Source organism: Dermochelys coriacea, chromosome 8 (assembly GCF_009764565.3).
Source record: "Dermochelys coriacea isolate rDerCor1 chromosome 8, rDerCor1.pri.v4, whole genome shotgun sequence".
Lineage (NCBI taxonomy): Eukaryota > Metazoa > Chordata > Testudines > Dermochelyidae > Dermochelys > Dermochelys coriacea.
The window spans coordinates 12327956-12355610 of record NC_050075.1 but is presented as its reverse complement, the minus strand read 5'-3'; the positions used below and the strand labels follow the sequence as shown (position 1 = coordinate 12355610).

The following is a 27655-nucleotide window of genomic DNA, read 5'->3' as shown; positions in this document are numbered from 1 at the left end:
CACAAGATTCATAAGAGTTGTGCCTACTGTGAATTGTGAATGCTTGAAAACCTGACATGATTTTAACTTTTTTTCTTGTTTTGTCATTTTTTAATTTGTGGAGGTTTGATGCTTTCTCAGGGCATCCAGAACTGTAAGTCACCTTGTTACCCTTCTGTCTCAGCAAGAGATTTATTAGTGCTATACTGTGTGATCGCTTCCTGCCACCCCTGTCTGCTAGCTATCCAAACAGACTCCTCAAGACTCTGCCAGTCCAAACTTTGCCTTGCAGGTTAACTCTTGGTGTACTTCAGTTCCTGAATCCCCTGGAAAAGTGGTCCTCTGCAGCATCCAGGCTTTGTCACTGTATGCCCACAGAAATACCAAGTCCGCTGTCTCCAAAGAGACAGAATACACACCAAGCTGTTAGCTCAATTGAGGATGCACACTTTAACTTTAATATAATAGTACTGAGACGAATTTATAATAAAACAAGACTAAGTGATACTAAGGAGAGATAATAGAAACAGAAGATGGTTACAAATAAAAGAATAATCTGCTTCTAAAAGTCTACATATAACCATATCAGGCTTCAAGCTTTGTTCTCACCTACAATTGCTTTTCAGCATCACCAGCCCACATAGTTGGGGATCCACTGTTCATAGCTGCAAAGAGCACTGACCTCTTTGTTCCCTCAGTGATGGATAACAAGTTGTCCTTTTGCTTTTCTTTATATTCCCCAATGTTAATTGTCTTTGTCTCAAGAATCAGGATGACTCCCTGGGCTTCACTTTCTTCATGTATGCTAACCCCATGCTCTTCCTCATCCTCCTGATAACTGATGTTTACTGCAGATACAGATAAATTGCCCATTGTCTGTGGCATCCCCATGCTCAGTTTACATTATAGACAGACAAATCAATGTTCTTCTCTGAGTGTTTTTTCTACCAAATGCATCCGATGAAGTGAGCTGTAGCTCACGAAAGCTTATGCTTTAATAAATTTGTTAGCCTCTAAGGTGCCACAAGTACTCCTTTTCTTTTTGCGAATACAGACTAACACGGCTGCTACTCTGAAACCGGTCCCTATCTGTATTTCACATGTTGGGTGCTCATTTCAGGGAGGTCCAAAATACAGTTGAGGACCTCCCCTTTGATGAGCAAGTTGTTCCACGAGAAGATGGATGAATCCCTTCGTGTGCTGAAGGACTCTACAGGCACACTATGGTCCCTTGGTATATACACCCCAGCTCTGAAACACAAGCAGCAGAGACAACCATTCCGTCTGTGACCTTACCTGGCCTACTACCAATGCCAGCAGGACGTGCCACTTAGGTGGCACATCTTGCAACAGCCACACTTCCCTGCCTCCGCCACAACTAGTTCTTTGACCTTTTCCCAGCAGCACCCAAAACCTCAGTTTTGACTTGCATGTCAACCCCTAACCCTTCCCCGATGCCACCACATGCCTCATATAGTCTATGGGAGCCATATTGCCCTATTTCCTCACAATTGGGACAGGATTACCATGGACAGTTGGGTCCTGGAGAACATCCACCATGGATACTGCATAGAATTCCTCTTGTTTCCACATCTTTGATATCTCCAGCCCCACTCGGACTTCTCTTGAGGATCCATCCCATCAATGCATTCTCCAAAAAGAAGAAAATCTACACATTGGAAGGGCCATAGAGCCTGTCCCACCTCAATGCAAGGCAAGAGGCTTCTACTTACCATACTTTCTCATCCCGAAGAAGGGTGCCATGCACTGTCCCAGTCTAGATCTTCAGGTGATAAATACTTTTTCAGAAAGTCCAAATTCTGTATGGTAACGCTGGCATTGATTATTCCCTCCCTCCCCCAGGAAGCCTGGTTCACAGCTCACAACATGGACACTTACTTCGATGTAGACAGTTACCTGCCCCACTGCAAGTTTCTCCATTTTCGGGTAGGACACCAGCACTATTGGTTTCAGGTCCTCTCGTTTGGTATATTGACAGTGCCAAGAGTGTTCACAAAGGTCTTTTGCTGTGGTAGCAGTCCAAGTGCGCCGCCTCTGCTACTCAGTATACTCCCTACCTTAACAACTGACTCCTCGTGATGCTTATCGTGCCAGGAAGTAGCCGCCACGATCCTCATCCTTTGCATACTATTGGCATCTCTAGGTATTTGTGTCAACAAGGAAAAGTCGGTATTGATATCTACGCAGGTTATACTTTCTCGGAGCACGTCTTGACTCCATCGCAGCGAGAGGTTTCCTCCTGGTGGACTGCTTTGCAACACTTATGTCCATCATTGTGGACCTGCATAATAGATCTCACACCACGGTCCGCCACACTCACACTCTCTCTCTGTCTCTCCTTGGCCATGTGTTGCCTCCAAATGTAGCTCCTCTCCATCTACAGAAGCAACACAGACCATATGCTGGCCAGAATCATAGTTCCCTGGGCCGTGGTGGGCCAGTCCTCCCAAGGTCGTCATCAGCACCCCCTTTGCCCCTTCCATACCACAGGTCACCATCACAACAGATGCCTCCCTCATGGGTTGGGAAACCCACCTGGACCACCACATGGCCTATGGAGTGTGGATGCCACCAGAGGGCAGGATGTACATAAATGTGCTAGAGCTCCATGCAGTCTGTTCAGTGTGCAAGACCTTTCTCCTGCTAATTCAGCCCCTCCACATTCAGCTTCTCTCAAACAACATCGCAGCAGTGGTGTACATCGACAAGCAGGGCGGCGCCAAGTCTTCCTCCCTCTGCCCTGAATCCATCCGCCTTTGGAACTGGTGCATCAGAAACAACGTAATGCTTCAAGTCACATACCTCTTAGGCACACAGAATTGCCTGGCCCACACGCTCAGCAGAACACTATTTCAATCACGAGTGAGAGCTACATGACGCCACGCTATAGTACCTCTTCGAGAGCTGGGGCACCAGTCAGTGGAACCTGTTTGCCACTCTGAAGAACCAGAAGCTGCCTCTCTGTTGTTCCAGGGGAGCAATAGGGAAAAATTTGTGGGGCGACGTTCTCCTCCTCCCCTGGAAGAAGACTTTGTTACTCCTTTCCTCCCGTTCCCCTCCTGCTGCAAGTACTATGCAAGATTTTCTGGGACAGAGCCACTGTGATGGTCATAGCCCCCTTCTGGCCCCATCAGTTCTGGTTTTATGGACCTCCTCAGATTCTCCACCTGAACGCCGCTCCACCTTTACACTCTCCCGGATCTTCTGTCTCAAGATCAGGGGAGAATCCAGCATCCCAATCCAAGCCCTCTTCACTTCACAGCCTGGTATTTGGATGAGGATCGAGGATAGACCAGGCATGCTCCACCTCGGTGTGGCAAATCTTTATCCAGAGCGCCAGAGAGAATCCACCAAGGCATGCTACTGAGCAAAACGGAGAAGGTTCACAGTATAGGCTCAATGTGACCATCACTCATTGTGTGGTATCTATACCAGGCAACCTAGACTACCTTCTTGCCCTCAAATGTCCGGCCTAGTCATCAACTCTACAGGGCTGCACCTGGCAGCAATCAGTGTCTTTCTCTACCCTTCCCCCCATAGCGAACTGCATGTCAGTGTTTACGCACCTCACCACTGTCCACTTCATTACGGGTTTACCCAACATTTTTCCATCAGTTCTGAAGCCCACACCTCTATGGGACCTTACTCTCATCATCTTGCCCTCCCAAAGCCACCCTTTGAACCACTGCAACATGCTCACTCTCCCACCTTTTGATGAAAGTCATATTCATGGTAGCCAGAACCTCAGCCAGGCAGATTAGTGAACTAGGAGCTGTGATGGCAGATCACCCACCCTCCCACGCCATATACCACAAGGACAAGGTGTCTCTATGGCTCCACCATAAACTCCTTCCAAAGGCAGTGTCAGAATTCTGCCTAAACCAGTGCATCCACCTATCTGTTTTCTGCCCCAAACTGCATGCCTCCCCCACTAACAGGGTCCTACAAAGCCTCGATGTCTGCCATGCACTGGTTTTCTATCTTCACAGGACTCAATCCTTTTGCACATTGCTGAACAGTCCAAGGGTCAAGCCCTCCTCTCCAAATGGGTCTGAGCAACTGTGAATGTTACAAACAATCCGGCATACCCCTGCCTGATGAAGTCACAGCTCACTCTACGTGAGCGCAACCTACCACATCAACTTCACTGGCAGATGTGTCCTAGCAAGACCTAAGTTGTGCAGCCATTTGGCACTCTGTCCACACATTCATAAAGCAATATACTATTGCACAAGTGGCAGTAGGCTAGGCTGTACTAACATTGGCATCCACACACCCCTTCTGCACTGCTCACAAGTTACCCATGTGTTGAATTCACATAGGGACCATCACTCGAAGAAAAAGGAGAGGTTACTTGCCTGTAACTGAAGGTTCTTCAAGATATGTGGTCCCTATCTGTCTTCTAGTACCCGCCCTTTATCCCCTCTGCTTTGGACTACATTCCAAGACTGTAAGAGGGAGACTGGAGAGGCACTACTTATTATACCCTCGGCTGGGAGCATGAGGGGATGCACCACACACGTGCTGGTCAGTGGACACTGCTAAGAAACACTTCAGGATTCAGGTGCATGGCACGCCCGCCTACTCACGTGTACAATACAGATAGGGACCACCCATCTCAAAGAACGTCCAGTTACAGACAAGTAACTTCCTCTTCCTTTGTCTAGGACAATTTGTTTATCAAGTCTGCCCCCAAAACATTTTAGGATCATATTTCCAGCACACATGACTCTTTACACACCATCTGTACAAACATCACAGCTAGATTGACCACCATGTCACCAGCTCTCATTTGATACTACACACAACACTCTTTACAGATAAATACTATGAAAATAATGTATATAGTGTCAGACTTGATGTGAGTTTACAGGAGAGTGGGCCTTCTGCCAGTTGGTATTGAGGGGCTCTTAAATTATAAATGTAACCAGGTTGCCTGTGTTTAACATCAGACATTTTAGTGAAATAAATGTGAACGTTATCCAGCAATATTGTGGTATGAATGATTGTGAGGCCCACAGTACTGGCCGTTCATTTACACTTCACCAGTTTATGCACTTATTTTTAAATAGCTTTCAAAATAGCTAGTTCAGCCTATAACTTTAAAAATACAGTACTGTAGAGATTAGTGAATGTTTCATTTCACTCAGTCATTTTATTTCTATTTCTAAGGGATGAAAGTCCGCTGAAATCAAGTTTCCTACAGAACATGATAGAAGACAGAACAGAATCTGCCTTATCATATTACGAGTTCCTCCTGCATATACAGCAGCAAGTGAATAAATGAACCACTGGGTTGTATGGCTCGCTTGCTTAGCGAAAATTTCTGCAGTAAAGAACACTTGTGCTTGTAATATCTTTTAAGTTTGTGGCCTGGTGCAGTTGATAAGTTCTCACTGTGATTTCAACAAAATAAAGCAAATAAAGGACCACAACTGAGGATCATTTGTGCAACTACATAATATTGTACGTTTAAAAATCAAAATATATTTGAAGAGTTTGGGGATCTTTAATTTGCTGCAAATTATGCTTTTACTGTAAGCAGTTGCAGCATGAAGTACATTTGCAAAGGCAATATTGAAGGAGTGAAATACATTTTGTAAAATGGAGTTCTTTGTTCAAAATGTATATTTCTGTAACTTTTAGTTTTGCAGTTTTTTGTTTTGTTTTTCTTTTTTTGCTGCTAGATTTAAAACCTCAATATGATTGAGTTATCTTTGATACACTATATCCACTGATTAAAGATTGAATATTTTATTTTAAAAAAGAGAGCTCCCTGGTACACTTAAAGTAGCAATGAAACAATTCATTGTGAAATGAACAAATATTTGAAAAAAATTATGAAAATTTTAGGAGGTAATGTTCTAGAAATGGTTATGTTGGATAGGTCTAAAGGTAGCTTATACTGGCCTGGCAGGATTGAGATAGTCTGAAGTGATTTGTTAAAAAGCTTTCAAATGCATCAATGTTCTTGTACCTAAAGGCAAAGTTGGCATAGCATACTGTGTAAACTGAAAACTGTAATCAAGTGATCTGGCAGCAAAAATGGGCTAAGACTGACACTGAGCCTTGTCTTTGTAGTTAAAAATGAGTTTGGTCTTGTCTTAATAGTTCATTAAATGGCAGGAATGGGGAAAAGAAGGCAAAGCATAAAACCACGTGATCCTTCTTCTGTGTTACATTAGATAGATTTCTGCTCTAAATGTTTAGGCCCATAAAATCATTTTTTTGTGAAATGAGGCTGTGGTAGCATTTCAACCTTAATTTATCAATATATTTTGGAGACAGTACGGAATATTGTTTGACATCTAAAACTGAATTCAAGCAGAAGTAATTTTGCTCTTGAAATAAATGGAAAAACATTGGTAGGAAGTGTTTTATAGTTCAGTGAATATATTTAAAGTTCTCACAAATCTTTGATTGAAGCTTTGTAACAAGCCTAATTCCAGGGCCATGTGTGCACACAATATACGTTTTAATTTACGTTTTAATTTAACTGACAGACCTGCAAGTGCTACGAATGAAACACTGAAATTGGATTTACAGAAAGCTGGTATTCTTAAATCTAAGATCTGTAAAGTACATGAGAATTAAAGTACATCAGTTGGGGAGCAAGCTGTAGATGACAGGCTGTCTCTCTTTATGTTGCTAGTTGATTGCTGCCCCTTATATGCCCAAAATGTTTTCTACTTTATTTTGCTTTTAGTTCATATTAATGCTCATACACTTACACCAGACTTGCAAAAATCTCCCTGTTGGGGTCAAGTAATTGATGAGTAAAAGGTAGGAAAGTAGATATTGTGCCTAGGCTAGTAAACTTGTGAAGGTTTTTGCAAAGCGGATTTAACAGGATCTGGTAGGATCACAGTTTCTGCAGCCATTTGTCTGCTTCTGCTCCAGTTACAGTATAATTGACTGAAAGGAGTTACCTCAATGCAGGGGAGAAGCAGCTGTTTCTTCGTAGAAACATCTTGTGAAATTTGAGCACAAAAAAGACATGATCATTCTGTGCTGATTTGTGATGTTTTCAAAAGAGCATTTTGGAACAGATTTACTTCTTCCAAAGGTGATTTAAACACCCTGCCTGCTGTGTCTACATGACTAGTGGAAATGTATTTCCCAAAAGTTTTTTATAAGATTGTGCATTATCTTCACTCAAAGTGGGGAAAAAAATATATTAAGTATATAGGGGAAAATTGTTTTAAAATTTACTAAATTACTTTATTTCTAGCTTCAGTCACATTTTAAATCCTAAATTTTATTCTTAAATGAGAATCAGTCATTCAGACAACCACAGTTTTATTAAGTGGTAACTCACTCTAGGCACATGATGATAAAATGTACCCACTGGGATGTTGGAAATCATCCATGCATCTCTCAACAGACCCAAAGCCTTTGTTTCTTCTTACTGTCACCACATACTTTGTCATTATATTCCATAAAGTCACATTTTTAAAGATAGTGTCTGTTTCAGAGAGAGCGTCACTTGCTTTATGTAAACCAGGATAACAGCTATGAATGTCAGTCTACATGCCAATATAGTAACCAATAACATTTCAAGTTAGGATCCCTAATATTTTTCTCTGTGAAACTTATGAACGAGCGAGCAAATGAACCCATTTGAAATAGAATGCTTTTGGAATGTCCATATTGTATTTAAGAAATATTCTGCAATATTGAATGTGTAGTTTTAATTCCATGCAGTGGGGGACAAAACCTGCTGCTTCAATTCGTATTACTCTTACATCATTGCAGAACACACCAGTGTGTAAACTGCCGATGCCACACTTCTCACTGTATTACAAACGTCAAGAATAACTTGTTTATTTTAAGATCTTAAACAGGGAAGGGTGGTCCTGGTTGTTCTATCTTAGTGTGACAACCCCACCACAGCACATGTACTCTATTTTTCTAGTTTCTGAGGTTTAACTATTTGTTCGATAGATTAATGTTAGTTCTGTCAACATCAGTACCACCCACTTTAATTTGTATAATTCTTTTATAATTTAATATATTTGAGTCAGTCTAAACAGACTATTTTGCAATAACTAGAATAAGATTTAAATTTCTTTTATTCAGAGTTAATTTCTTAACAATTTATAATCAAAGATTTAGAATGGCTGTTATATAAGGGACCATCAAATGTGATTTTAAGCTTTTGTTCACTATTATGGATGTAATCCTTATAAATTTAATTTTGTAAAGTAGTGTATAATATTGTAATATTAAATCCTTGTTTTCTGAAACTCAGACACAGATCTTCAGCATGAAATTATAAATCTTGCCCCTTCTGAATCTGAGACAGGATTTACTTGTCCTCCTTTTTACAGTTTGTAATTTTCACTGTTTTATTCCTGTAAAAAGTCATTTGTAACACATGCAAATGCTTATTTTATCTGTGCTAATTTAAAAGATTTGGCTACTCAATAAAACTAATTGAAAGTGCTCACAAAATTCCATCAGTCCTTTAATTAATAAACAGAAGTGGGATTCCATATTTGATCAATAACTGGGTGACATTTTTTTCCATTGGTTGCATTAGTAACTTCAGTAACAGTAATTGCATAGCTAAAGGAAAAAATTTTAACTTGCTAAAATTGTCAGATTGCGGGACTTCATATTTCAGGAGGAAAAAATTGAAGCATTTCTGCTATGTAACTGTGATCATTGGCAAAATTCCACTTTGTTACTACACAGTATTTATAATAAACTTTAAACAAGGAAAAATCAGATTTACTGGCTTTTGCACCTAGGCATTTGGTGCTTTACTCTAAGAAAAAAATCTACAGTGACAGTCAAGTGTTTTTGGGACCTAATTAGTAGCTCCATCTCCAGTGTACAGCATGGTGGCAGAAAAACATAAGTATTGACAAATGCAAAGGTAACATACATAGGAAGGGATAAATTGAACTACTCACACACAGCTGAGTTCTTAATTACTTATAACCATTCTGAAAAAATAGTTGGGAGTCTTGGACAGCTCAATTCACTGCAGATTGAGCAGCTGTTTCCACTTTTAGGATGTATAAAGAATAGGGTAGAAAGTAACACTGAAAATAAGCCATTATATAAATCAATGGTATTCTCACCTGGAATGCTGTATTCAAATGTGGTCAGGCTATTGAGGAAAAAATAGCATCAATAGAACATACACAACTCTTGGGTGGTAGAGAAGAAGGTAAATGGGACACTACTGATCCTCCTGTCTCTTAATACAAGAAAGGCAACTATGAAGGCAACAGATTTAAAAGTAACAAAAGGAAACAATTACAACTGACAAAGGAGTAGGAAAACATGTTGCCTATACGCTGGTCTATTCCATAATCTACTACATCTTCCTCTGAAGCATCTGGTACTGGTCACTGTCTGAGAGATGATAGTGGACTAAATAGATGGTTGATCTGGTATGGGAATTGCTACGTTCCAGAGTGGTCAGGATCTGCATTTTAGTCCTATCTGCTTCATTAAACCTTTAGCAGCACATGGACCTCTTAATACCAGACTAGGGCATTAGTTGAAGGAAAGAGTCTCATCTTCTTGAGTATTAACATGAGTTTAAAACAGTATTTCAGCTAGATATTTACTAGAGATGGGACTGCACTGTGAAATTTAGATGTGAATTTTCCTAAAGTTCTGGGGAGTTGGGAGTGAGGTTTGCAATTCAGGCCCACCTTGAGTGAGTTAGCAGCATGAGTTTTCAGGCCCATCACCATGTGTATGTGTGTGTTTGTGTGAGTTTTGAACTAGGAATAGAGTACTGTGTAAATACTATGGTCTAGTTAGCACTCTCGCTTTGGGGTTAAAAGTGGGGTGGATTTTAAGCCCTTTCCTGGGACTTCGTCATATTTAATGTTCCCACGGCTCTTTGGATACATGGGAAATTGCCACAGTCATAAGATACAATCTTTCAAAGGAGATACTGAACATCTGTGATGGAACTAAAGATCCCATGGCACTTTGAGAAGAGCAGTAACTCTGCAATTCTTGTCAGCATTTTTCTCCTCTAAGAGCTGTTTTCTAAGTATTCAGCCTTTTGAGATTGTCTGTATGAACACCAGCAGTGCAGTATCTGTATACAAACTCACTCCCTTGCAATATACTTTGGTACACTTGGGTATATAATAGTTTACCAGACTAGATTTTACTACATATTTAAAAAGTTCATTTTGCCATCTTTCTAGTGAACAGCACCTCATTCCCTTTCTACAGGGGGTACTTAGGAAAAACTCATTTCTGAATATGAAGGTACAATGGGTAAGTACATTAATAGATAAAAATTATCAATAGCCATAGCTGCTATTCATAGAAAACTTGACCCAAAAATAGGAATAGCAATGAGCTAACTGAGGCATTTCACTGGGCTAAATTTGTCTGGCACATGGGGCAGTAATTGGATTGCTGCAGAAAGTGTTTGATTAAACTTGACCTAATACTTTCAAATTAAATATTAGTATAGAGTTACAGGAATGTTTAGTTGCTTTTACAGCTAGGGAGTTGTAGGCTGTAGAAACTACCACTGCACTCTGATGAATCTAGGCCAATATATAATATCCTTTGCTTTCTATGTTGGCATTAAAATTGCATGGAAGCAAAGTAACTTGTTACAAATTTTGTGTTTAGTTCACAAAGAGAAAACAGCTGAGTACAATATCTTATATAGGGAATGGCAAAGCTTTATCAAGTCTTAAATACCTCATTGGTCTGTGAAGAGAACAGTGGTGTGGTGGTTTCAGAGTAGCAGCCGTGTTAGTCTGTATTCGCAAAAAGAAGAGTACTTGTGGCACCTTAGAGACTAACAAATTTATTTGAGCATAAGCTTTCGTGAGCTACAGCTCACTTCTGTAAATACAAACATCCAAGAGCAATGCTGTTCAGAACACTAAATTCTGAACACTAGGTTTAGGATTTTGTATGATCAACACTTAATTTCCAGCAGCCCCCTTATTCTAACTCTGGATTTTTTTCTGGCCAGAAATACCTAAAATACTTATTAAGGTCATTTGCTCTAAGACTGCACATAGCCTGCTGTGTTCTGAATATCTATGCACAAGTATGTAGAAGACCATTTTTCTTTGTGTGCCATCTTTACACTATTGTTATAAATAGATTTTCCTCTCTGAAATTGCATCCTAAACTCAAATGTAAGATTTGCATAGTCATGTTTTAGAGGGCTGCAAATGTTTCTGCTCGGTGATGAAGTTAGAAATGAATCCTTTGGAGAACTATACTTCACTATGGAAGTCTCAACCACACAAGTTAAATTGAAATGTCTCAGATCAATACTTTCCTTATTTCGTTTAAGTTTAATATTCCTTTAAAAATATATTGTTCAGAACACTGTAAAATAGTAGCTTGCCTTTTATTGCCAAAGGATCTAAAAGTGCTTTATGATCTAAACAACTGATAATATGTCTGCATGAAACAGCAATTGTTCAACAGTAGCCCTGAGCAAGAGTTTAGGGTAGGTTTCAGAGTAGCAGCCGTGTTAGTCTGTATTCGCAAAAAGAAAAGGAGTACTAGTGGCACCTTAGAGACTAACAAATTTATTTGAGCATAAGCTTTCGTGAGCTACAGCTCACTTCATTTGGTGCATTTGGTAGTAAGTCAAAACAAACGCTTGGCCCAGTTGACTCTATAGGAGAAAATTAAACCATGTGGAAATGGTATTTTGCCATTTAGTATCTCTACTCCTACCCAAAGGTCCCCGGGCTACAACCAGCCCTTTATGGTTGGATGCTGAGAATATAGTCAGAGGTGTATTAACAGAAGAAAGCTATTAGACAGAGGGAATTTTTTCAGTCATTTTCCAGTCCCTGGGCAGTAATTATTCCACACACTGAAGAACAGAGGCAAGCACCCAGAGTGGCAGATTTGGGAAGGATTGACAGTTGATTTTGGTAACAATCTGAGGATTTCCTCTCTGCAAGTTAATTCTGCACTTGTCCGCAGAGTGACCGTCACTCGCTATTGCTGCTGGAGCCTCAACTGTTAAGCAGGGGGCTGAGCGTTGTGTGTGTGTGTGTGTGTGTGTGTGTGTGTGTGAGATCCTTTCTGGAGAGAACTGTTGGTGTTCAGATGAGAGCGCTACCCTGTGTCTGGTTGGGGGAAGTGGGACCAGTCCCCGCTGGGGGGGAGGGGGGGCAGTGAGCACGGCTACCTGCCCCGTGTCTGATCGGGGGAGCTCTAGGGTTGCCACCTCTGAGGCACACAAACTGGGCTGTCACCATGCCCTTAGCCCCTAGAGCAGGGGTTCTCAAAGGGGGGGCTGGGTCCCCTCAGGGGGTTCGCAAAAAGAAAAGGAGGACTTGGGGCACCTTAGAGACTAACAAATTTATTAGAGCATAAGCTTTCGTGAGCTACAGCTCAAATGCATCCGATGCAGTGAGCTGTAGCTCACGAAAGCTTATGCTCTAATAAATTTGTTAGTCTCTAAGGTGCCCCAAGTCCTCCTTTTCTTTTTGCGAATACAGACTAACACGGCTGCTACTCTGAAACCTCAGGGGGTTGTGAGGTGGTTATGCGGGGGGGGGGGGGTCACGCGCTGCCAGCTTCCACCCCAAGCCCCGCTTTGCCTCCGGCATGTCTAATGGTGCTACATCTATTAAAAAGCGTTGATCGTTTATAAGGGGGGGGTCGCACTCAGAGGCTTGCGAGGTGAAAGGCGTCACCAGTACCAAAGTTTGAGAATCACCGGCAGCGTGGGCTGAGCCCCCGGACGGGGCAGACACCTCCGCCGGGCGACAATCCTGGGAGCCCCCGGGACAGGCGCCAACGCCAGGCGGCTCTGACTTCACCTCGTGCAGGCCGCGCGGCGCACCGCGAAAGGAGAAGCGCTGGAGCAGGCCGGGCGCGCGGCCAGGCGGTTGGATCCGCGACCCGGGCGCACGGGGCTTGTCTGGTGGTGGTGGGGGGGGGCGTTCGCGGTGTCTGCGCCTGCGCGGTGCCGCCTCCTCCTCGGGTAGGGCGCCCCTGGGGAGCTGTTTCCTCCGCGGCAGGCCGGTGGTTGCTCTGACTCTAACCCCGCCCCTCCGCGGCGTGGTGCACCCAGGCAGCGTCACCGCTCCCTCCCGCTACCTAGCTGGCGAGAGCTGCTGCGACACGCCTCCCCTCGCGCTCCTTCTTGGTGTGGTCATCGCGAGGCCGGAGCCGCCGTCTTTACTGTGGGCGTCAGGTCCGGAAAGGCGCGCCGTTGGCGAGGCTTACCGACAGGACGTCGCTGCCAGCTCCTTTGGCCTCTGCCCTCATCCAAGATGGCGCTTCTTGCTTCAGCAGCGGGAGGCGGTTCTAGCATGGCGGGGCGGGTTACGCCTGCGCACTAGGCGTGAGGGAGGTGGAGAGGCCAGGCAGGCCCCATTGTTTCGTGGCGGGGGGGGGCGGACCGCTTGTGCTGTGTCTGCTGCGGATGGAGCCGGAGGCGCTGGCCGCGGTGGATGGCGGCGGGGCCGGCTCGGCTCCTGGCCCCCTGGGGGCCCCCGCAGTGCTCTCCGTGTCGCAGCGCCGGGCCGAGCTCCGGCGGAGGAAGCTGCTGATGAATTCGGAGGAGAGAATCAACCGAATCATGGGCTTCCACCGGCCGGGCGGGGTGAAGGGTAAGAGGCGAGGAGGCATGGGGGGGGGGGCGAAGGGGAGGCCGGGTGTCGCTCAGCCCCAGCCCGACGGGAGGCCAACGGGCAGGGGCCGTGGTCTCCACGAAGACATCGAGGAAGGGGCTGGGGGCAGGCAAGAGGAAGAGGTTGCGGGGAGGAGCCCCCTGCCATTGAAGGGGGCCAGGCTGGGCTGCAGATTGCTGGGGATACTCCTGCTATTTAAAAGGGGGCAGGGGAGATAGGGCCAGCATAGGTTGGAGGCTGTGGCTGGCCCCATAGCTTTGGGGGTAGGTGACACCCCTTCTCTTCTCCTCCTCTCTCCTCTCGTCTAGGCAAGGCGAAGGGCGAGGGGCGCGTACAGTGATGGCATCTTCCTCCTCTCCGGGAGCAGGGAAAACCCTCTTCCCCACCAAGCTGGGTGGGGGCATGACTGTGCTTTCGGTGGTGGGGCTTTTCTGTGGCAGTTACGTCCTCACTCCTCTTCTGCTCATGCTGCTGCGTGATACTAGCGGGTTCCAGAGTAGCAGCCGTGTTAGTCTGTGTTCGCAAAAAAGAAAGGGAGGACTTGTGGCACCTTAGAGACTAACAAATTTATTAGAGCATAAGCTTTCGTGAGCTACAGCTCATTGCATCCGATGAAGTGAGCTGTAGCTCACGAAAGCTTATGCTCAAATAAATTTGTTAGTCTCTAAGGTGCCACAAGTCCTCCTTTTCTTTTTGTGGCACCTTAGAGACTAACAAATTTATTAGAGCATAAGCTTTCGTGAGCTACAGCTCACTTCATCGGATACATCAAGTACTTCTTTTCTTTTTTTTGATAAAACAAGGTGTGTGTGTGTCCTCCTCCTGCCCTCTAAAAAATAGTTTACAATTGAAGGGTCTGATCCTGCAAACACTCTATGTACAGACTTGCCATTGACTTTAATGGAATTTTCTGCTTGTACTAGGAGTAGGCAGGATTGTGTCCTGTTGTGTTGATTAGTGGGTTCCTTGGGCCCAACAAAGGAATGTTAATAAAACTCTACTTCACTATTCACAGTTAATCTGTTTAATGTTGTGTTTGGGGTTTTGTGTGAAATTATCACTGGCTTACTCCCATTATAACATTATACCAATAAAATAAAAACCAGCAGGATCTTCTTAAAGGGGAAAAGGCAGAATGCCACATTTATTGTGAATATAGAAAGAATCATAGTAAGCAGTTAGTTATAGCTATAACATTCCATTCAGTTTCATATTTATTCATACATTCATTCATACACACACGCACGCATGTTCTGCACAGTTGTTATCATAGTTACCAGCCTTAGAGTTGCTCATGCCAAGCCTCTGGCCAGGTGACCTGGACATGAGGAGGGAGCAGGGCCTTGTCAGATGCCCATCTGACACTCTTGGAAGTTGGTTTGCAGAATCAGACCCCAAAGTTCTCACTTTCTAGAGTCCATTTTTATAGGAATTTCTTCCTATGCCAGTCTATGGGAATTGCTTCATCATGCTGTTGCTGAATCAACGATGGCTCCCGTGCTGCCAGATGTTATCTTGTTCTTTGGTTCTCCCATCCTTGAGGCTGTTGGGTGGATTCCAGTCTGCTCTCCGGGGGGTCCGCTGGTTATTTCCACTTGACGCCTTCTTCAGTGGATGGACCCTGGATTCTTAGGCTGGTCATTTAGTTATTATCCACACCAAGCATCCATCCACATCCATCCTCTATCTCTATTTTAATCACAATTGTTAACAAAGCGAGATGAATACAACAAAAGGGCGGGCAGTCTCTGGGTGCTTTTTCTGTTACAGAGTATTGCTTTGAGTCTCTCTCTGTGTGAGTAGTTGTTGTTTACAAAGAATTGCTTTGAGACCAGACTCTGTCTTAGAATGTACTAACACAATTAGCGGCTTGCAAGTTTCACACATAGAGGGAGAGAAACAGTACCAAAAACCAAGAGACCTCTTAATTAGTAATACCCTGGAATTTAAACTATGGGGAATCAAACTCATTTGTGATTTTAATACAGAACTTCTTTAATGTGATCCAACAATAATAGCCACCATCTCAATCTTTTAAATATTTTATTAAAGACACAGAAAAACAAAAACAGTTAAAGCCTTTGAAATGCAAAGTTTTAAGTAAGGCTTTCATGTTGTTAATATTCTTTATTCCCTCTGCCTTTTTAAGGAGTAACCCCTGCTTGACAGTTTTGCAGATGGCATTAAAGAAGGTAGCAGATGCTGTACAGACAATTGAAGAATGCTGCCCAAGTCTCAGGCAGAGAGTCACAGTTTATGATCAGATCAGAACCCTGGAATCCTTTCTCCCAGTTTCCAGCTTTCATAACTAGACATGCTACCATTTTTCTCCAATATTTTATTTCTCCACAAATTTGTTCTAATTCTGATGACTCTCATAGTTGTGTGGAAGGTATTAAACATTTCTTTCCAACTTTTCTGTGTTATAATTGTTTTATTTCATCTTTAAATTTAATTAAAACAATGTCTGGAAATATTTAAAGCATTTTTAACTTGATCTGAGCTAGCTCCTATAGTAATTCATCAACAATGAGTGAACTCCAAAATTCCACTACAAATATGCAATTGGTCATATGTAATCTATTTTTCCAGAAAATTTTGGGAGGAGACTAAAAGACTAGAGAAGAGTGAGCTTTCAGATTTTAATATGCAAGAAGAAAAGGAGTACTTGTGGCACCTTAGAGACTAACAAATTTATTAGAGCATAAGCTTTCGTGAGCTACAGCTCACTTCATCGGACGCATTTGGTGGAAAAAACAGAGGAGAGATTTATATACATCTCTCCTCTGTTTTTTCCACCAAATGCGTCCGATGAAGTGAGCTGTAGCTCACGAAAGCTTATGCTCTAATAAATTTGTTAGTCTCTAAGGTGCCACAAGTACTCCTTTTCTTTTTGCAAATACAGACTAACACGGCTGCTACTCTGAAACCTGTAATATGCAAGAGTGGCCATAAACAATGAGTCAGTTTGTTTTGATTATGAAAAATACTTCTCTTAAAGGTTTTGTTTTTCCTGGTTTAATACCCATGACTGGAATATTCTTTTATTGCATTTTCTCTTTCCCCACTAAATGAAAGGTCATTGTCCTCATTTAGCACTCTGCAGCTCCGCAATTGACTACATCTTGACTTGTTTTCTTCCATACCTTCCAGGTTTCTTATGGCCCTTAATGCTCCTTCTGTCTGCTTCACTTACTCTGAATTCTATGCCTTTTTTACACTGCTCTCTTTGCTTGAAATAACCCCTTGCTTCCTGTGTTCCAGATGTCATTCTTCAAATCCCTCCTCAAACCCAGTGCTTTTACTTGGGTTTTCATTGCTGAGTGACTGTGACTCTGCCTGTGCTGACACTTCTGCTGCATTCTTCAATTGTCTGTACAACATCTGCTACAGTTTTTCTAAACTCTTTATTGCTGGGTTTTAATGTGTATTTTTTGTTTTAGAAAGTGTCATATGAACCCATGGAAGTCAGTATGGTGGTAAAGGGGAGTCATTGAGCTTCTTAGAGCCCATTGCAAATGTATATATAAAAAAATAAAAGTATGGATCTGATGATGTCACTGTCAAGGTAACAGATTTTTGTCTTGATGTTGAAGTTGGCTTTATGCTATGCTCTTTATTGTTCTCCACAAGGAGACATGGTGTAGTGGTCTGAGCACAGAAGCAGTGGTCTGAGCACAGAGTCAGGAACGCCTGATTTCTAATCCTAGCTCTAACACAGAGGTCTTCTGTTGTTTAGGGCAAGTCACTTAACAACTGCCTCACTTTCACTATCTGTAAAATGGGACTGCTGATAGTCACTCATTTACTTCTCAGGGGGTTTAGGAAGATTAGTTAATTACTGTTTATAAAATGCTGTGAAGAAAAGCTTTAACATATTTATCAATTGTAAAGCTGTGGTTTCACAGAAGTGATTTAATACATGAACCAGATGCCCAAAATTCAGCAGTGTGAGAGGCTGATCTAAATATTCAGTGGGAATTACATGCTTCATGTTTTGTTTCTCCTCTTCAGATGATGAAAGTCACACAGACTCAAAACTTCAACATGAGCAAGATAAATCGAACTCCCTCCCTGTTCCTGCAGTTTCAAAGCGAATTGTGCTTGGTGATTCTGTCTGTAATTTGGCAGGAACATCTGACCACACAAGTGGCATTATAGAGCTCAAGGGAGATAAAAAGGACTTGTTCAGTAAAACTCCTGAGCTTGGTAATGATGATACCAGTGAGCTCCGGCATCGTAGCAGAGGGGATCTGGCGTCAGAAGCTTCACAGAGAGCACCTCGACATGGATTAGATCAATACTTATCAAGATTTGAAGAAGCTATGAAGCTAAGAAACCATCTGATGAATGAGAAGCCTAGTCAAGAGAATGGGAATGCAGTGGAGGAATTTGATTCTTTTCGCATTTTTAGATTGGTGGGATGTGCGCTTCTTGCCGTAGGAGTTAGGGCTTTTGTGTGCAAGTACTTGGTGAGTTAAGAAAAATATTTGTTGCCGTAAATCCCACATTAGTTCTCTTCTAGAGATAACATGAAATTCATCATGGCCCTTGTCTGTAGATGGTGAGTAGATGAGTAGGGAATTTTTTCTCTTGGGCCAATCTTATATAAGCCCTGAGCAGTCATTACGTTCTTGAAGCAGGCAATCATCTCAGAACCTGCACTGTCTGGGTAATGCAGCCGCTAAGTAGCAGTTGAGAGAAGTGCAAACTATAACCTCATCTCCTATGGACTAAGAACATTAGCACCAGAATGCTTCAAGCATCTGCCTGGGTTTTCAGCTGGAATCTCATCTAGAAGTATGTAGCTAGCACAAAGTACCATCTTCTGAGTAATTAGGTTGACTTTAGACAGCATTGATGTTGTAACTATGGCAGCAGTCTTTGGTATTCTGTAAGGCCTCCTATGTCTATTTCCTTTCAGGGCCAGGGCCTAAGAGAATTATGCAGATATTCCTCCTGAGTGGTTAAATTTATCTATTTAGGCCACCAGTATTCATAAAAATGGTTATTTTCTATAAATGATTTTGCAGTATAGTGACTGAAAATTTATTACACATAAATGGCATTTTCCTTGGAAGAATAAGTTAATGTGATTCCTCAATTATCCTTGTTTGTCTAACTAATTTTCATGTTTTCTCTTCAATCTTCACAGTCAATATTTGCTCCATTTCTTACTTTACAACTTGCATATATGGGATTGTCCAAATATTTTCCAAAGGTAAGATCAGTACACAGAAAAGATTAATTTAAAATCTTTTTAATTTAAACTTTTGTGAGAATGGTTTAGAATGGGCCCAGGTAGTACAGAATGTACTTTACAAACAGGATTAAGTGACTAATTGATGTATCAATATGGCCCCCTTTCATTTTAAGGTTGTGAAATGAAAGACTCCTAATATTGTGGATTAATGCACTAGCCTTTAAATTGTCAGGACCTTAATTCAAATCCTGTTAAACCCTCAAGTGAAAATGAGTTTTATTGTCTTGTTCTTGTGCCTAGTGAACATTTTAGTCATAGCACCATTGGAAGTATCTGGTCAAGAGAGGACGTTAGTTCTTCTTTTGTGTAATGAAGCTTTTACCTTTCATCCATGCAGTACTTATCTGCGGTCACTGTTGTGTGATTTCATCCACAGATGATATGCATGAGATGTTTGAGCTAACATAATTTTTCCCCTCAGTGTGAACTGAACCTTAGTCCTTCATTTTCAAGGTCACTAAATTCACTTACTAATAACTGTTTAAATGTAGGGCAAAAGTCAAGGTGGAAGACTTTGAAATGTGAGGATTTATTTACATGCCTAACTTCCTGTTCATCAATAGGAAACTGTATCCCTTGCTTTATATATCTATACTGGTTAATTACAATGAAGTGACTGCTTAGCTGATGTCTTTGTCAGCCTACACGGTAAAGGAAGGTCGACTAATACTTGATCCATAGTTTAAAATTCTAATGTTCCTTTTCAAAGGAATAGTAGATTAACTATAGACCATAGGACTAAATGAGTGGTTGGGCTTTCCTAGGTAAGTATATAATTGAAAACAGTGAACTTTCAAGAAGTCATTCTAAACTGATCTGCAGAAAACACCAGACAATGTACTAAGGGGATCCATCTGGATTAGACCACCTGGACTCGATCACCCATTAGATTTGTTTAGCTCTAGTTTCCATTATTCTAAATTCAGTTATTTAACTGTAGTATTTTAGGATGTGACTTTTTTGAATTTGAAAATAATGTGCTTGCTGACAACATTTATCCTTCATTGTCTATGTTGCAATGATACAGTATTTTAAACCACAGGCCTGTCTGTCCTTCTCTGGGCTAGCAAGGTGGAAAGTGCAGCTTTCCTGGCACATTTTGAGAGGAGATGGCCAAACTCCTTTCCCTCATTTTAAATATATTATAATGATTAATCTTGTGAGCTAATTGCTTAGCAAATATTAGTCATTATTTACTTACCGAGGTCATTCCGCTATCAGTGTCCGTTTTTGTTGCTTTGTAAAAACATTGGGATACCTTGAGTATAAGACTCTGTGTTTAAATGTTCATAAATGGCTTGATTTACCTATACTGTAAAATAGTAAGTTGCAATACTAAACTAATAGATCACAACATTTTGAAATTTTACACAACTTAATGTTGCTGTCCCAAAAATGAATTTCAGTATAAAATGCCAAACAGACATCTATTCTAGATTTTTAGGACCCTTGACAAATAACTTAAACCACAACTTGAAACACAGTGAATGCTGTTCTTCTGATGGGTGAATTGGCTAGTCACGAAACTTTCCCACCTCAGCTCCTACAAAAACCTTAACCTTACGGTCTCAGCCCTTTCCTATTGCCCATTCTAAGAGGTGGAATTGTCAAGGTCTCCTAATGGTCAACACATTCAAACTATTTTAGACCACTGAGAAGGGAGCGAATTTGAAGGTCATCATGGCCCTTCTTGAGAGAGCTCTGCAGCAGTTCCATTTAGAAAACTGATGGAGCACCAGTGTGATCACCTGTGCTGCTGCTATCTGAAGCAGTATTGCATGGAGAGAGAAGTGCAATGCCATTTGTGGTTTATAACCAACATCTTGAACTTGACCCAGAAACTAGCCTGATAGGCAGTGTATGTGTGTTCATGGAGGGAGAAGCTGCTTAGCAAGTAAGCTGCTGCATTCTATACTATTTGTTTCCAAATGCACTTAAGATGTAACCCTAAATAGAGCACACTGTCATAATCTATTTTAGAGATGATAAAGGCATTGATTAGAGTAGCAGGGTTGCATCAAGAGATTGTTACTCTCCTAACCAGAAAAAGATGGAAAAAAGTAGTTTTGATCATCATTGTTAGAATTATCCAGAAGCAACTGTTAATATAACAAGACTACAGATTGCACACTTGAGTGACAACCAGTGGGGACAAACAATCTGATTAGTCTTTGTTATAGTTCCTTGCTTCTTGCCCCAGCTGGTCATTACCTCAGTTTTTATACCCTTGAGCTTTAACTTGCTCTCCTCATGCCCCAGTCTCAATCAGACACAGAAAGATGCTTGATTGCACTATGGATTGGATGAAGTGAAAATACAAAGTGGGTATTGTCAGGATACTTTATTTAAAAAAAAAAAATCACTCCATGTCTCCTTGCTAGCCGTCCTTACAGCTCTCTATGCATAGTGGAAACCTGCGGCATCCCACATGAGATCATCCTCAGGGCAGAAAAGTACCCTCCCAAAACTGCTCGCTGGGATCTCTGAGATAAAAGAATAAAACAATTATGTAGCAGTCCCAGCTACTCTTGCCGGAGTCCATATGTGGGGTCAGGTTTTAAACTAAATAATTTTTCGGCATTAGAAAAGGATCGAGATCTCAGATTCCCAGGACGGTGTGATCAAATTGATCTTAACTCGGTAATACAAGTGAAGACAATCCCAGCCCTGAAGAGTTTACAGTTCAAAATAAGCATGACACAGCAAGTGAGCTTCCACTCTTCGCTTGTCAGTCTTTGGGAGATATAATACCCACAGTCTGTAGAAGGATGAGAAAAGATTGTATCCTCTGTAGCAGTCAGTACATTGTGACATTTACTGCTAAAGCTGAGTCTTGCTGTCTGGACTTGCTGCCACAGGATTAGCGCACAGTGGCAGTTTGAGAATAGAAAACAGTTGGATGGTGTGAAATTAAAAGATAGATGAAAGCCTCCCAAACTTAGAGCAGATCTGCACTAGAAACTTTTGCTGGTAAAGTAATGTCAGTTAGGGATATAATACCTTTGATATTTTTATAATGGCAAAAGTCCTAGTGTAGATGCAGCTATACTAGCAAAAAAAGTGCTTTTGCCAGTGTAGTTTATATAGGGAACTGTTATAAGCTATACCAGCAAAAGCACTCTTTTTTTCCCACTAAAAGCTATGTCTGTGCTAGGAGGGTTTGCCAGCATAGCTAAACTAACTCAGACTTCCCTATTTTCCACGGTGGTTTGAGAGACTATTGGAGCCATCTCAGCGTGAATCTGCTGCAAGGACAATAAGAGAGAAATGTTCAGAATCCTAGAGCACAATTGCAGAGAATGGATACAAGACTTCACGGAGGATAAAATGTATATTGTCTATACTGACCATTCAAGCAAATAAACATGCTAAAAATATTCAAGTATTGGCTTAAGGGTAGGTGTGTTGCTTTAAGCAGAACTGGTTTGTGACAGATTAAATAATTTAGTAATCACTGTTTTTGTTTTTTGATCTTTAGAGTGAAAAGAAGATGAAAACTACGGTATTAACTGCTGCTCTTTTACTGTCAGGAATCCCTGCAGAAGTGATTAGTCGCTCCATGGATACCTATAGCAAAATGGGAGACATTTTCACAGATCTCTGTGTTTATTTCTTTATTTTTATCTTCTGCCATGAACTGCTTGTTTTTTTTGGTTCTGAAGTGCTGTGATAGCTGTAGAACTCGATACAGTAGTTACACAAAAGTTTTCCGTTCTGTATTCCTATAATATCGCTGGGTATGCCACACAGGTTTATACCTTATTTAATTCTTACCTATTCAAATGCTTGAAAGCGGTTAAATCCACTCATATGAATGGAAGAACAGGGTCCCAGGTCTGGGATTGTATTAGTACAGTTTATTCAATTTCTAATGTGGAGATTAGGGTGCAAGTGTCAGTGCTGTTTAGTTAGATATCCTTTTAACGTACCCCCAAGCATCGCTTACATTGTGTCACTTTCTTGTTTATTCGGTAGTGTGAGGACACAACAGAACTGGTGTGCTCTCAACAGAACTATTTATACATTGTGACAGGACTTACCTAAAGACTGCTCCCTGTATATTACTTTCTGGTTTTCTTTAAATTTAAATAAAATAAAATGTACCCATACATTCTGTTGTTCAAACTCTGAATGTTGAACAAAAATAGCCTCAGCCCACAAGCCTGCTGCAGTTTGTTGATGCACCACCTCAACATCTTGCTCTCAGTTGAAGTCCTCATCCTTTCAGTGCATAAGTTATTTGTTATAGCCATGACTGATTTCAAGTGAGGAAACCGGAGCAAAACAACTAAGCAAAAAAATCCTGTTGTCCTACAAATGTCATTCTTCAAGAAGTAAGAAGACATAGTTAGAAACTATGCTAATCTCATAATGTTTCCCTGAGCATTTGGCAGCTCTCTAATGCTAGTAGTTATCCTAACCCTAGTTTTACCCATGCTTTCATCTTGACCCCGATTTACTGTTCTGTCTAGAGGGTTCACTTTATACAGTGAAAGCAGCACTCAAGAAGCCTGAGTCTAAAGCAGTTGTTTCATATTTATTAATGTCTGTGCTGTTTTGGTCAACCGTTAGGCAAGCAGGGGACTACATATTTTGACTATGTATATCTTTTCTATATTTCTCTCCCTGTGTTTATTACTAAAGATATTTGCATGTAAACAGGATCTTAATTGCATGCAAGTTCTGCTCCGCTGCTTAATACAGCTACTGCTCAACAGCATAACAGAACCTTTGGCTGGCATCAGCAGAGCTATCTATATGTTGACTGACTTGCTTATTCCTTTGTTCTATGTGTTGGTTTGAAGTCCCTCCAAATAAATCACAGTAGACATACTTATTCAGATCTGAAGTACTGAAACAGGCAATGGAAAAACACTTTCTTATCACCACGTTGTTTTGAGTTTATTTCCACATGAAGATCAATGTGTTGAGGGGTAAAGTGATACCTGTTATAGAGCACATGTAAAACCAGACAGGAGGGATTTAGGAGGCCGCCAAGGTAGATAAATCCTATTCTCTCTCTAGGGGGAAGTGAGCTAGCTGTAGTTCTTCTTTCAATCCCACAGAAATGTGACACATTGAGAGGAAGGAATGGGCTATCTGAAGTGTTATCCTAGCTAGCCACCCCTTCACATTGGCCATCTTCAATGATTTCTGCTGCCTCTGAACTTTGGTGTTACCTCCACCATGTAGCTTGTCTATTTACTATTGAAGCTACAAGGTGAAATAGGCCAATATCAGTTTTTCAATTTGGAGAGGATCAATAATTTTATTGGTGCTTGTCTAAAGTGATAGTTTTGCTTCTTAACAAAAAAAAACTGACTATAGTTGCTAAAGTAAACAAGACTGTGCTTTCTGCCTAATCTTTCTCAACTAAAATTATCTGCATTATAATTTTAATTCTGCATTTCTCAGCCAATTGTTAGACCTATGTCTGTGGCATGAAAAATAATCGTGTGTTCTAATTCTACACTACATTCAGTTCTTTTGCACTACCGTTGTTTTTGTTGGCCAGCCAATTGTATACATTTAGGGCTAGATTGTAAACTATTCTGATTTAGATCTGATAGCACAAATGCAGTTTGCAATGATAGCGTAGCTGTGTTGATCCCAGGATATTAGAGAGAGACCAAGTGGGCGAGATAACTTTTACTGGATCAACTTCTGTTGGTGAAAGAGACAAGCTTTCAAGATACACAGAGCCTCTTTCACCAACAGCAGTTGGTCCAGTTAAAGATATTACCTCATCCACCTTGTCTCAGCACAAATATAGACATGTTAAAAGGTTCAGTCAACAGATTCAGATAGGGGATTTTCAAACCATCGTGAAATGTAAATGAGTCTGCTCAAAAAATATGTGACCTAACTTTCAGGATTATATCACACACAAACGAGTATTGCAGAAATGCAACATATTAGTCCTATGGAGGGTCTAAAAACGCTTAATTTCTCATTATTCCTGACTAATATTCCAGCTTTTAAGAATGGTTTAATTGTAATTAGTTAAGCCTAGAAAAACATCTTGATGTACAGATTATTTTTCTGCACTCTACTTCTTTTGCATTCCTATAACTTGGAAATGACTAAGCCAGATTTCTTTCATAGGTGGCAGAAGAAATATTGCTCTGAGGCTTAACATGGAAATTTTGACTCTGAAAAGAATACTTTTGTCAGACATATAATGCTTCTGAAGATACGGTGTGCATATAACCCTCCTCTCTGCTGTAATGAATGAATGAAGCATAGGGCTGGTAGGGCAAATGTTCACAAAGGGAAATTCTTTCATTGCTTGGTCAAGGATGAATTCAATCTCTATGATCTCATTTTCTCTGTCCATGTACAATATTCTGTTTAATTATTTCTACACTGGTTGTTTTCTACTAAATTTATTAAAGTTATGCTTGTTACCACCTTCGTTATGGTTTGACTGTCCTTGGGAAGCCAACCTTTTTTATTAATAGAGATCTCATGCTTTGTTAATGTTCTGAACAAGTTGCCCGTTCCACAGGGAACATCAAAAAAGGGCTACATTTCACTGTCCTGTATTAGTAAATGGTTTGATCTGAGCACAGGACTAAGAGCTGGAAATTCCTTTGTTGTAATTCCAGCTCAAATACTGACTCACTCATTGAAAGCAACAGAGGATTTGAACCCCCTGCCTCAGTTTCCCTATCTGCAGAGTTGTGTTATTTTCCCTATTCTACAAAGCTGTACTTGTTCAGGTATCCAAATTACATTAATAAGTCCCCAGAAGATAGTAACTACTTGCCTGAGTAACACTTTGAAGGGGGAAAGTTCATGGTTACTTACAGGGTATTTTAAATTAATAATAGTGTTTGTAAAGATTAAAAACTATATAAATGCTAAGTATTGTTTGGGGTTAATTACTGTACATAAACTGCATATGTGCTAAATTACAGCACATGAAGTTAGCACACTGATTACTGAATAAACCTCAAAATTGGTGTTCATATGCATATAAATTTATTTTTTTAATCTGAATTGATTGCATGTAAAAATGTTTGTTCAGTTGGAATTCAAATTTAGGTAATCAATCTCAATGTACAGATGGTTGGGTACTCTGAGGTGACCATACCGGATCCCAACATCACTTTTTTTCTTTTTTACAAGAATTTCTGAAATTATTAATATTCCTTTTGACAATTGATATCATATACTTGTTACATGTGATGGGTCTTTGTTTGTACCAGGTATATCACATTTAGGATTAGGTTCATATTGTCTTCTGTAAAATGGATTTGTCTTCAGTCATTTAAAATGACTGCTTTAATACATAAATCAAAATTCTAATCTGTATTCTCTACAGTCTTACTGTAAATGTACAGGACTGACAAGATGTCTTGTTTTGGTCTTCATAAAATAGTTATTTCCATAGTAAGTCTTGGTTTTTATAACTTTACTAGTAAAATTAGCATCTACCTAAGACAAAAATGGTCAGTTTTCAGGTGTAGTTTTCATTTGACTGATTAATTTTTAGTCACAAGACCATTAAAAATAAGTTTTGATATTTTGTAAATTTAAATAAAAAAACACCTTAATTTGGACTGGTAATTTTTACCTGGAGCAAATGTTTCTGGTTTCAGACAGTAGGACCCGTTAGCAAAGATGTAGTTATAGATGGAAGTCATAATTAGGTCACTTTTGTCTATCCAGGGGAAACCTGTATTCTGAGGTGTTTTATCCTGTCTAGATTTAAATATTATGAAAAATGAGGCTTCCATCACCTTTGAGGTGATATTTTTGCTAATTGAATTCACTATGATTTTTCATCCTGATATGCAGCCTTAGATTTAATTTTACTGCATTTTTTTCAAGTTACACCCGTTGGACCATTCTAAATAAGAGCCCTTCCTTTGGGGGGTTTACACCCTTAATTTATTTTTATATAGGTGTGGCTTCCCTTCCCAAAGTACACTCCCATACACGAAGAAAACCTGCCCTCTACCAAGGGATATGACATAGTAAAAATTAAGGCTGTCAATTAATCACAGTTAACTGATGCGATTAACTCAAAAAAATGAATTGCAATTTATCACACTGTTTAAACAATAGAATACCAATTGAAATTTATTATATATTTTTGGATTTTTTCTATATTTTCAAATGTTGGTTTCATTTACAACACAGAATATAAAGTGTACAGTGCTCACTTTATATTTTTTATTACAGATATTTGCACTGTAAAAATGTTAAACAAGAGAAATAGTATTTTCACTTCACCTCATACAAGTACTGTAAAGCAATCTCTCTACCATGAAAGTGCAACTTACAAATGTAGTTTTTTTGTTACATAACTGCACTCAAAAACAAAACAATGTAAAACTTTAGAGCCTACATGTTGTTACCAGCTTTGCCCATTACTTTGCGGTACGCTCATTCATTAGGATTACTCTTCTGGGTTGTTTTTTTCCCTGTAATTGTATTAATGTACTACTTGTGTTTTCATATGGAGCTCTACTTCTTCCTTTGCAAGTCCCCTCCCAATGGAGCTATCCTGTAGTACCTAGGTTCCCCAGGATTCGGTTCCTCCAGCCCCAGAACCAGATGCGCACACATATATAACAGAGCAAGTCTCAGTGGGCTGGGTCAAGCAGCACTTTCAAGCTGCCACCTTGATATGCCCCTGGGCTCAATAGGGTGCCAAGCAGCACTTTCAAGTTCACTCTTATGTGCCACAGGTACTGCACTGGAATAGAGTAAGCTTGAACAGGCTGGGTTGAACAGCACTTCCAGGCTGCCACCCTTATGTGCCCCTGGACTC

At 40.8% G+C, this 27655-nt stretch overlaps 3 protein-coding genes across 7 annotated transcripts in view; all 3 read left to right on the top strand.

Annotated features, from left to right (window-relative positions):
• SEC24A (SEC24 homolog A, COPII coat complex component) overlaps positions 1 to 8445 on the top strand; it is a 53065-nt gene extending 44620 nt beyond the window's left edge. For all 4 annotated transcript variants that reach the window (XM_038412514.2, XM_038412512.2, XM_038412515.2 and 1 more), the window contains one exon: positions 5173 to 8445. In XM_038412514.2, coding sequence (XP_038268442.1) covers positions 5173 to 5287 — 115 coding nt within the window. In that variant the 3' untranslated portion in view covers positions 5288 to 8445. The remainder of the gene's footprint in view (positions 1 to 5172) is intronic.
• Positions 8446 to 13139: 4694 nt separating this feature from the next.
• Positions 13140 to 25844, top strand: CAMLG (calcium modulating ligand). Of its 2 annotated transcripts, XR_006273740.1 has the most exons (5): positions 13140 to 13589; positions 17625 to 18082; positions 18766 to 18831; positions 19250 to 19326; positions 22352 to 22487. XR_006273740.1 is itself a non-coding variant. In XM_038414210.2 (4 exons), exons 1-4 carry the CDS (start codon positions 13403 to 13405, stop codon positions 22541 to 22543), a joined length of 903 nt encoding a protein of 300 aa, XP_038270138.1. In that variant the 5' UTR covers positions 13140 to 13402; the 3' UTR covers positions 22544 to 25844. The 2 variants fall into 2 exon arrangements, 1 of the variants encoding a protein (XP_038270138.1); XM_038414210.2 differs by lacking the exon at positions 19250 to 19326 and having other exon boundaries at positions 22352 to 25844.
• A 650-nt stretch (positions 25845 to 26494) lies between these two features.
• Positions 26495 to 27655, top strand: part of DDX46 (DEAD-box helicase 46) — a 39416-nt gene continuing 38255 nt past the window's right edge. The window contains exon 1 of the mRNA XM_043490804.1: positions 26495 to 26501. Within this exon, the coding sequence (XP_043346739.1) occupies positions 26500 to 26501 (2 nt within the window). The 5' untranslated portion in view covers positions 26495 to 26499. The remainder of the gene's footprint in view (positions 26502 to 27655) is intronic.